The sequence below is a fragment of the Ailuropoda melanoleuca genome, chromosome 9, assembly GCF_002007445.2.
Source record: "Ailuropoda melanoleuca isolate Jingjing chromosome 9, ASM200744v2, whole genome shotgun sequence".
Lineage (NCBI taxonomy): Eukaryota > Metazoa > Chordata > Mammalia > Carnivora > Ursidae > Ailuropoda > Ailuropoda melanoleuca.
The window spans coordinates 17,722,597-17,732,722 of record NC_048226.1 but is presented as its reverse complement, the minus strand read 5'-3'; the positions used below and the strand labels follow the sequence as shown (position 1 = coordinate 17,732,722).

At 46.2% G+C, this 10,126-nt stretch overlaps 1 protein-coding gene across 5 annotated transcripts; it reads left to right on the top strand.

Annotated features, from left to right (window-relative positions):
• Window positions 1–3,282: 3,282 nt before the first annotated feature.
• LYSMD4 (LysM domain containing 4) lies at window positions 3,283–9,734 on the top strand. Of its 5 annotated transcripts, none has more exons than XM_034667941.1 (3): window positions 3,283–3,420; window positions 4,693–4,982; window positions 7,254–9,734. In XM_034667941.1, the coding sequence occupies exons 2-3, from the start codon at window positions 4,701–4,703 to the stop codon at window positions 7,863–7,865; spliced, it is 894 nt and encodes a 297-aa protein (XP_034523832.1). In that variant the 5' UTR covers window positions 3,283–3,420; window positions 4,693–4,700; the 3' UTR covers window positions 7,866–9,734. The 5 variants fall into 5 exon arrangements, with proteins under 5 accessions (XP_034523832.1, XP_002931239.1, XP_034523834.1 ...); XM_002931193.4 differs by having other exon boundaries at window positions 3,390–3,497; XM_034667943.1 differs by lacking the exon at window positions 3,283–3,420 and adding an exon at window positions 3,505–3,850.
• The last annotated feature ends 392 nt before the right edge of the window (window positions 9,735–10,126 follow it).

Here is a 10,126-nt window from a genome sequence, read left to right as displayed (position 1 = left end):
GATTGAGTCCTGCATCGGGCTCCCTGCTCAGCGGGGAGTGTGCTTCTCCCTCTGCCTTCCACTCCCCTTGCTGGTATTCTGTCTCTCTCTGACAAATAAATAAATAAAATCTTTAAAAAAAATAATTAAAAAAAGAAGCACACATAAATAAGGTAATTATTAAGTCACCCAGGAATAACCACCATGAGCATTCTGCCTTAAACCTCAGATGTGTGTGGGGTGATGTATGTCCCTTTCTCTGTTTCTAGAGATTTTTTAAAACAATGCTTGTTATTCATAAACATCCTTCTATGTGAATGTGTATTTTACACGAGCAGGCTTTATTTTATTTCATAAATGAGCTACGTGAATTCAACTGAATCCCCTCCCGTTGGACATTGCGGGTTTCTTCCATCTCTCACAGTTAAGAACAACCTTGTAACAAATCTTGTTACATGTCCTACTTAGTTCTTTGGCGAATGCCTGAACGTGGGAGACAAGATCAAAGCATATTCACAATGTAAAAGTTATTGCTATGTAATGCTACAAATGTCCCAATTGAAACTCCCACCAAGAGGGCCTGAGAATACCCTTTCCCCACCTGTGCAACCAGGAATCAATTTCTGTTCTACTCAGTTTTTCTGTCTGTAATTTGGGGATTGTAATAATACCTACCTCACAGGAGTGTTGTGTTGCTTTGTACCCAGTATAGACTCAATATATGTTAGCTAAATTACTGTCTATGAAGAGAGAATGAAGCGGAAAAGGAAAATAATGTTGGCATTGCTATGAAGATAGTTTTGATCTTACAGACCCAGTGAAAAGGTCTCAGGGGTCCCCAGGACTCCCAGGTCACATTTTGAGAACTACTGCTTAAAGAATCAGATTATTCTTGGATGGGCTTCCTGACCAAGCTCTAGCATGAGACTGAAAGAGCATACAACCATTCTTTTGTCTTCATGAAGTTTGGATAATTTTTGTTAACAGATAATGACCTAGTTTTTATTTTTCCAAGATCTAACATAATCTGTAATGCCCTTTCCGTGTATGTGTATGTCTTTGTCTTTGCTTATCTTTAGAAGTGTAAACCCCATGAGCGCTTGCCGCTGTGATCCAAAGCTTGACACGTGGAAGTAGATCCATAGACAGAAACTTGACAATGTTGAGCTTTACCGGCGCCCTGTGCTCCTGGAAAACAGTGAAGGTTAAGACCTTCCCATCTCCACCCACCCATTGTGTTCTGGAAAATGACTTACTGCAAAGAACCACCCTTCCTTCCCCATATGACTTAAATAAGACTCATGAATGCCTTCCTTGTTTACCTATGACAAGGCCAGACACAAACCCTCTAAATTCTCTTTCTTTGCCTCATAAATGGTTAGCTGAGCCTCTTGTCCCCACTGATCAATCAGAACAAAATGCTTGTTAACCAAAATTCCATGAAGCCTCTATCCTTCATCCAGGCCCCTGAATGGACTTCAGCCTACCCTCAGCCTCAGCCAGCATACAGTCCCTCTTGAGAATGGTCTGGCCTCAGGTAGATTGTTCTCATATCTACTATCCAATTCTGCCACCCTTTTGTCCTACTTACCCACACCTGGTTCTTTTTAGCCTTGCTTACTCCTCTTTATAAAAGGAAAGCCCTTTCTGCCTAACTCTTGAGACGCTTGCATACCTTTTAGTCAGAGGGTTCTCCCTATAGCAAATATTTTTCTCCCCTTGCAATAATCTTTTTGAATAAAAATCTCTCCAAAATCTGGATTTGTTTTTTATTGGACATGCTGAAAGAAGGAAACAAGAGAGTAGCTATATTAATTCAGCTTTGCAGATTCTATCTGACTCCTCTCCCTTTTAATCACATTCCTACATTCTGATGCCTAGACTTGCCAAATCCACCAGGCCATGACCAAGCCCTTTGGGCCAGGAATACAACTGTGGCTGACAGTTGGGCTTTTGGAGTCAGACACATTAGGATTTGGATTTTGGTGCTGCCACTCCCCTCCTCTGTACCCCGGGTCAGGTTGCTTAATGTCTCACCTGTTGAGCCACTATTTTTACTGAGTGTAGGCTTTGAATTGGACACAGGTTGTGGTGAGCAAAACAGATGATAATTCGGGACAGGAAGATTCTGGCAATAAAACAAGTAAATCAACTGAGAAGTTGAATGCAGAAACAGTATGTCCTGACAGAGTGTGAAGGGAGCACCAGGGTATATGGGGTGGACAGGGAAGGCTCTGCTGAGAAAGTGACTTATCTGAGGCCTGGAGGTCAGAAGGTCCAGCCATGCCAGCAGCTGAGAGAAAGCTATTCCTGTGAAGGGCCAGGGGTGGGAGATCTGGGTGTTTAAAAGCCAGAAAAAGGGGAGAGTGGCTAAAAGGAAGGAGTAAATGGCAGAGAACACACTGGAGCCCTCTCACTGTCCTGGCCTTTGTCTGCCAAGATAAAGAATTCGACTTTGATTTTAAGTAGGATAGAAAGGCATAAAAGGGAGAGATCTTATTGTTTCAATCCTTTTGCTTTGTGGGTTAATTTGATTACTACTGAGATTTCATTTTTCTTCCCCATTTGTATACTTTGGCGAATTGTCTGCTCACACTCCCCACCCATTTATCTACCGGGCTGTTAGTGACTTTCTCATTAATTTGATGAGGTTTGTCTCAGTTAAGGATTTTAATCTTTTGTGGCATTTGTTACATTTATTTTCCCCTGGTTACGGTTTGCTTTTTAATTTTGGTGTCCTTTTTTGGGTTGGAATTTTAAACCTTTGTGCTTTAGTGTATGAGTGTTCACCCATCACTATTAAGCATAAGGAGCCCGCCGTCATTGACATTGGGTAAGTTGTGTTGTTTGTGGTCCATGTTATTGTGGTTCACTGGTTTACACTGGTGGACTTTTCTATCTTCGTGTGCAGGGAGGACCGAACTCCTCCTGTGGTGGTAAGAGCTCAAGATGTGGAGACCCCTGGCCCACCCAGGCCTAGCCAGAGGGGCCCCTTCCCAGCGGGAGGCCTTAGCAGGTGGCACCCACTCTCCTGGGAATCCGCCCCCTCGTTAGACAATTGACATAGGTGAGACAGCTGAGGCTCAGCAGAAAGCTGGGAGAGAGGGGTAAGCCTACAGCAGAAGCAAAAACTGCAGCTGGGACGAGCTGGTGCCGCGGTGGCAGGCAGGCGGGCGGGGCGAGGGTCCGGTCGGAGAGCTGGAGCCCCGCCCCGGCCCCGCCTCCGCCTCCCGGCCCCGCCCCGGCCCCGCCTCCGCCTCCCGCCCGCATTTCCTGTGCTGACCTCTCCGCCCAGCCCGGCTCAGTCCAGAGCAGGCGCAGCGCTGATTTCATTGGCTGCCTCGCCGTCCCCGCCCCCAGGAGACCTGCTGATTTTCGTAGCCAATCAGCAGGCGCGGCGGCGGCGGCGGCGACGAGTCTCGGCGGATCCCGGGCGCTGAGGTACCGGGGCTAGCAGGAGGGGCCGCGGTCCTGGGAGGGGGACCGCGCGGGCCCTCAGCGGCGTCGCGGCTGAGGGGGTGGGTCACCCTCCTGCCTAGGGGGCGAGCCACCCTCCTGCCTCCGGAGGGGCGCCGACCGCCACCGTCCGGGGCTGACCGGAGGTTGTTGGGGTTGAGGGCAGAGGTCGGAGGTCGTGCCTTTGTGGAATGTTGGGGTCCCGCCGGGCTAAGCGTAGGAGCGGGCCGCGCCCCGTTTTCTTTTTGTCAGCGCCTGTGTGGGGCTTCCCTCCTTTCACGGAAAGGGGTCTGAGGGAAACTGAGGCCTGAGAGCCGCCGGGGCCCCTCACAGGCCCTGCGCTCTGACGGGGAGGCCCGCGGCCCTCTGGCCCGTGAGGACGGCCGCCGCCTCCCTCCCTCCTCCGGGCCGGCAGGTCTGTGGGGTGCGGGCGGGAGGGGGTGGGTGTCACGGTCGCGCGGGGGCCACTGGCTGTCCCCGAAGGTGCCGCTCCCCTGGGCTCCGAACCTCACGCCAACTCTTCTGAAGCTGTCATACCACCGTGTTGGAGATTTCGTTTCTGGAACCTCCCTCGGACAGTTCTGAGAGGGGAAAGAGGGTAGTGTGGCTTTTGCACTTGGCTGGAGGCGAAAATAGAAACCAGGCGTGGGATGAAATAAAAAGCAAAGGGACCTGTGAGAAACTGGACGAATTTCTTAGTTCGACAAGAATTTTCTGCCCATCTTGGCCCACATACTATGCAATTCACGCTTTCGGTATTGGAAATCAGAGTATTTTCTTCTCCTAGTTCTCATAAGCAAGTGCCCTTAGTCTTGACCTTCTTGGCGAGGATACTTTGGAATGTGTAAAGTATTGAACAAGAATTGTTTTGTACAGAAGTTCCAAGCCCTTCCCTCTCATTGCAAGGATCCCAGCAGCTTCTTTACCCCCAGACCAAAAAGAGAAGTTGTTTCTTTATCTGTTTGGGTTTTGGGGAGACAGCAGCTATGGATAAGGAATAAGGGGGAAAGGAGGGATTCTTGCATTTTCTATGCAAAAAGGATGCAATTAGGGAAAAATTGCTATTTTTATATGCCTGTCTCTCCCCCCATCTCAGCTAGTGTAGAACACATTCTTTTTTGTACTGATGGTGTCTGTTAAGTAGTTCCAATAATCAGGGAAAGGAATAATCTCTAACATCAAGACACTTCTCTTTAATGTAGCCACAGAGGAATGCATGTGCCTTATGTGGAATTAACCATGGGGTTTGGTTTTCAGTTAAGAAAATGAGGCAGAAGGAAGTGTTAACCAAGACCTTCCAAGGCCCAGCCATTGTCTGTAGGACTCCGACCAGCCACGTTTACATGTTTGAGAACGGTGGTGGGGACTCCGGGGACTCCTCTGAGGAAGAGTCCCACCGCGTGGCTCTGCGGCCCCGGGGCAAGGAGCGCCAGAAGAAGGGTGCCCACCACCCTCACCAGCCAGGAGCAGGGGACGTGGTGCTGCTGCAGCGGGAGCTGGTCCAGGAGGACAGCCTCAACAAGCTCGCTCTTCAGTATGGCTGCAAAGTAAGAAAACCCACGGGTGAAGGTTCTGCTTGTCCCTCGGCTCCTGTGTATTTAGCGGAACAGAGCAACTCACTGAAGGGTGGGGGCCCTTGCTGCCCCTTCCTGACCCCCCAGAGGTGGTCTCATACTGCTCTTGTAGCAGTAAAAAACTCCCCCCTCTAGCCAGAGATGGAAGGCAGGTTCAATTCTGAACCTTGGGATCATGAAAAGTGAGAGCTAGGAATCTCAGGTGTTGGGGCAGTTCCCTTTCTGCAGAGTACTTCTCTCCCTGTCCCTCCAAACTGAATTTCAGAAATTTTTTTTTTTTTTTTTTTTTAAGTAGGCTCCACGCCCAGTGTGGAGACCAGTGGGGGGCTTGAACTTGCAATCCTGAGATAAAGACCTGGGCTGAGATCAAGAGTCAGATGCTCAGCTGACTGAGCCACCCAGGCGTTCCCTCCACCCCACCCCCAACTTTTTTTTCTTTCAAGCACATTTTATTTAAGACCTACTAGGGCCAAAGATGCCAGACAGAATTTATCCAAGATTTGTTTGATAGGCTTGCTTTTCCGGCTGCTTCTTTTTTTCTGACCCTTTCTTGCTCGTTATAGCTTACATGGTCAAGTTTTACGTTCTCTCTTTTAGAGCTGCATGATCTAGCCTCTGTACGCTGTGTATCTATATAACCCTGTTTCTCTTTTAATTATGTTTTTAGCATTCAGAGTGATTAACATGGCAAAGTAAGTAGGAAAGTATTTATAGAATTGCTGCATTTTCTCCTAGATTGAAACTTTTTATTTCATTTTGCTAATAACACTGTTACAACTTTCTGTGGCCTCCCCTAAGGCTGTCTAACCAATTTTAGAAATCTTTTCCTCCTTAGTTTCTTGTCTTTTATCTAACAAGGTTCAAATGGTTAAACACATTGTATAGGATGTTGTGGTATTTCCCAGAGGAAATAAACAGGCTGGTCTCTAGGGACGCAGTGGTCTCTCAGTTGTACTGAGATTTATATTTGAGTCTAATCAGCTTCTGTAGGCATACTGTGTGGTTTATAGAACATGGGCTGAAAATGAATCCAACCCTACGCTGAGTGGATTCAGTGGACTTCTTGGAATACTGATGTTTAATAAATCTGAAGATGATATATATAATGCCTCTGATGAGTAATCAATTTTCCAGTGTAAAGTAAATATAAATTTAGTGTTAATTACGGGCAAAGACAAGCAGGTCTCAAGCACCTTATGCTTTAGTTTCAAGACATGATAAATTAAAAATGTCTGCCACCCCAATTCAGTTAGGTGTTAAAAAGAATTGCTCAATAAGTGAAATAATGGAGAAGATTGATTTGAATAAGGTGCTATCTAAAGGTCTAGTGGTTGTATTTGTACTCTATTTAAAGTGGGCTTATGAATAAGTTAAAATCTTAAAGTCCGTCTCTGATGTTTTCAGTAAGTTCCAAACATTAGCTTGAGGGAGGGTTTATCTTTGACTTACATTCTTACATACACCCCTTCCTTAAGATTTGATTGTAGAAGGAGTTTGTCATGAACTTTGTTATTTTGTAAAGCTCATAGTGATATTCCTTTCTCCTCCAGTCCTAAAATTGGAACAGAAGATTTCAGTCCATACTTTCCAACTTGCTCATGATTCCATATGTTTCTAATTATCCTAAGTGTTGTGAAATCCTCAAAGTGTATTACCCCTAGATCACTTTTATTTAAAAGAAATAAGTTTATATGCCATACAGTACTTCTGGGCAAGAAAACGTGGTAGAATCATGAGAACATACCTCTTAAAACGTTATTACAGTTAAAGTAGGTTCTCAGTGTCTGTCAGCCTGGCTGAGGCTTTGTGTTTGGGGATCGCTAACGTAATCAGCTACTCAATTGGGTTCTGATGTGGGAGGGAAGTCAGCCAGATGGGGGCACTGTTGCCTCAAAAGTTAAAAGAAGTAGAAAGGGCTATAGCTTTTTAAGTTGCCATGGTTGGGTTTCACCTAAAAACATTTTGTTGCAGTCAATGACTCTTTTCCAAAATTGATCTTACGTTATTTAAACTTGTAAATCTATATGGAAATGTGATGATTAAACTATATATTCAGGCTGAGTTAAAGCCCAAAAACGCAGTTATTCAGCCTAAACTAATTTTGTGCATAAGGGCAGTTTTCCAGTATTCATCAGATTCTTAAGCGGGGTAGGCTTGGATCCTCTTCCAGAAAGAGCTACCTTTTGGATATCCGTTCTAAGGAGTTTACATATTTCGTGATGTTTGTCTTCATGGCTTCCCTAGGTTGCAGATATCAAGAAAGTCAACAACTTCATCAGAGAACAAGACTTATATGCTTTGAAATCTATTAAGATTCCAGTGAAAAATCATGGGATCCTAACAGAGACCCGCAAAGAACTCAGACCCCTTCTGAGCCCATCCTCAGAGACTAGAGTGACCTTCGAGGAGCAGCCAGACCCAGACAGAGCAGCTGTAGGTACCGATGCCCTGTCCAGCCCACTGACGGATTTCTTTAAGGGCATTGACCAGAATATTGAGCGCGTGGTGCAGTCAGAAATCTTTTTAAATGAAAGTTACTGTGTAGAGACCTCCAATCAGCCGCTGCCCCCGGCTTCTCCGAAGACAACGACAAATGGTGCAGACTGTGGAATTCAGTGGTGGAATGCCGTTTTTATCATGCTACTAATTGGTATTGTTTTACCAGTGTTTTATTTGGTCTATTTTAAAATACAAGCTACTGGCGAGATCCCCAGTAGCTTGAACACAACTGCTATCCCCAATGGCTCAATGACCGTGAGTGCAGTTCCAGGGCAAGTCCCCAAATTAGCAGTTCCAGTGCCAACCGTCCCCTCTTCAGACAGCCAGTTCAGTCCAACCCCCCGGGCAGGGAACTAGCTCCTGTTGTTTCTAAAGAATCAGGTCAGTGTTAGCATTTGTCCTCCTAATGTGCGTCACCTGACATCGGCCATGTCTTAGGGTGCTGCCTTTCCTTTTCTATGACATACGGACATGTCTCAAAAGCCACCGTTGTGTTCTCCAGAACACTCACCCTGGGGAATAGGCTCACCTAATCCAAGGCTGTGGGAGCCAAAACACCAGCACCCTCAGCTCCTTGCCTCGAGAAGGTACAGCAAGAGAGACATTTGCATGTGAACATGCTGTTTCTTGAAGGTATATAGTGGACTGGCACTGCGTGGCCCCCCAAGTTGGAGGTGTTCAGAAGTTGAGGAGCGGCATTGGACCTTCAACGTGGGAGCTTCTGGGGTCCACTTTGGTCACTTGGCTGTTTGCAGTGTCCCCTGCCTGCTGGGAAGAGATGACTGGCTGTGACACATGGTGTTGTCTCCCTGGCAAAGGTGCTGTCCAGTAGGGGTGAACATCACCCTGTTTTGGAGTATTACAGATTATAACAAGCCCTATTTCATATTTGTCCCATCAGTTAGCCTTTTTGAGGCAGTGTCACTTCTAGAATCGAAAAAGCCCTGAATCCAAATTGCTCTAATATTGAGTAAATGGCAGTTCTGTTCCTTGTACTTCTAGAACTACTTAGTGATACACAGGCCTGTTTTCAGCTGCTGCATGGTGTGGCCAGCACTTCCTGCCAGACCATTTGGAGGCTTTTGTTCAGTTTCACCTGCGGTACATCCCCACTGCAGTGGCTAACCAGATTGCCCAAGTTAGCATTCTTGGAAAGAATTCTTGCTGGCCAGTGTCTGGAGCTGAGTATGCGCAGAGAGAAAGATGAGTGCCTGTCACCGAGGTCCCAACATGTAACACTTCTAAGGCTGAAGAGTCACCAGTCTGGGTTTGCTGAAAGCAGCAGCCCCTGGGTGTACCTGGAAGGGAGGTACAGGGAGAATGGATGTGCTTCCTACTGCTTCCCTGACTCTGATCTTGGGAAGTCTGGAGCCATTGCCCCAGAATGGGGCTCAGTGTTTTTCTTTGGGTAAATACACTTTGTATGGTGTAGCTCATGATGTTAAAAGACCAAACCACTTAATGGAGGGCCTAGGAGGTGACCCTTGCTGTGAAGGCCATAAAAAGAGGGGTCAGACTGCAATCTGCCTGAGGTTTTTCCCATCTCCTACACAGCAGCAATCATGCTAGAGGCTCAGGGAAGGCATGGGTCAGACTCTGAGACTTTGCAGGTAGAGCAGGGGTTCACGAGGTGTGGGTGAAAGCCTGTTTGGCTGGAGCCCATCTCAGTCCTACAGAGGAGTGGAAATGGGCTTATGTGGCTGGTGGTTCAGACTCAGAGAAGTCTGCCCCACCAGGGAGGAAAACAGACTGCACAAATGCTGAGCTTCGAGCATGGTTTATGTCATTGGACAATCGGGCCTAGAGATGAATTGAGAAGATTTCGTCATGTAAGAGGAAGGGAGTGTGGCAGAAGAGTACTTGAATGGGCTTCTCATTTTTCTTCTCTCAGCTATGTGGAGAACGATTTGCCCAGAGTTCAATCAGTAAATTCATAGTATCTTCAAAAGTAAATCTTCTCTTCAAAACCAACATGGTCTTCAGGATAAAATGAACTTGTGAATCTTTGCTACAGGAAACATTTTGATCGTGTAAATACTTTTCCAGCCAAATGTTTGTGCTCTCTGTGCCCCTGGAGGCCACAGGTTTCTCTAACATATCACCATCAACTTCACCAGGCAGAGCCCAGAGTCCCACGGGAAAATGGCTTCTGCCAGACAAAGAATAAATATCTGTATCCTTTAGTTTTTAAAAATGGAATAAAGTAATTTCTTCTGTGAAGGAAAATTGATTCTTCTTCTTTTTTTTTTTATTGGGGAGGGGGGTAATTCAGAATTAAAAGATATGCGACAATGTTGGAGAACACAGAGGTGCGCATGTCCAGGGGGTGAGGCCTGCCTGGGCTTGTGCTCAAGGTCACCAGAACAGGTGAAGAACAGAAGTGATAAACCAGCACAGTCTCACTGATTGGTCTGTACAACATGCTTTTAGGTGGTTTTATTAAGTATACATAAGAGATACCATGAAACTCATTTTCTACACATTTTACAACATTTTTGGTGTCTTGGGAGTTAACGTTTTAAAGAAATAATTAGATTTGATAGGTAGTGTTCAGTCCTTTTGATTGAGCTATAGTGCCCAACATTGTGAACACCTAAGGTATCTATGTTGTCAGGCAA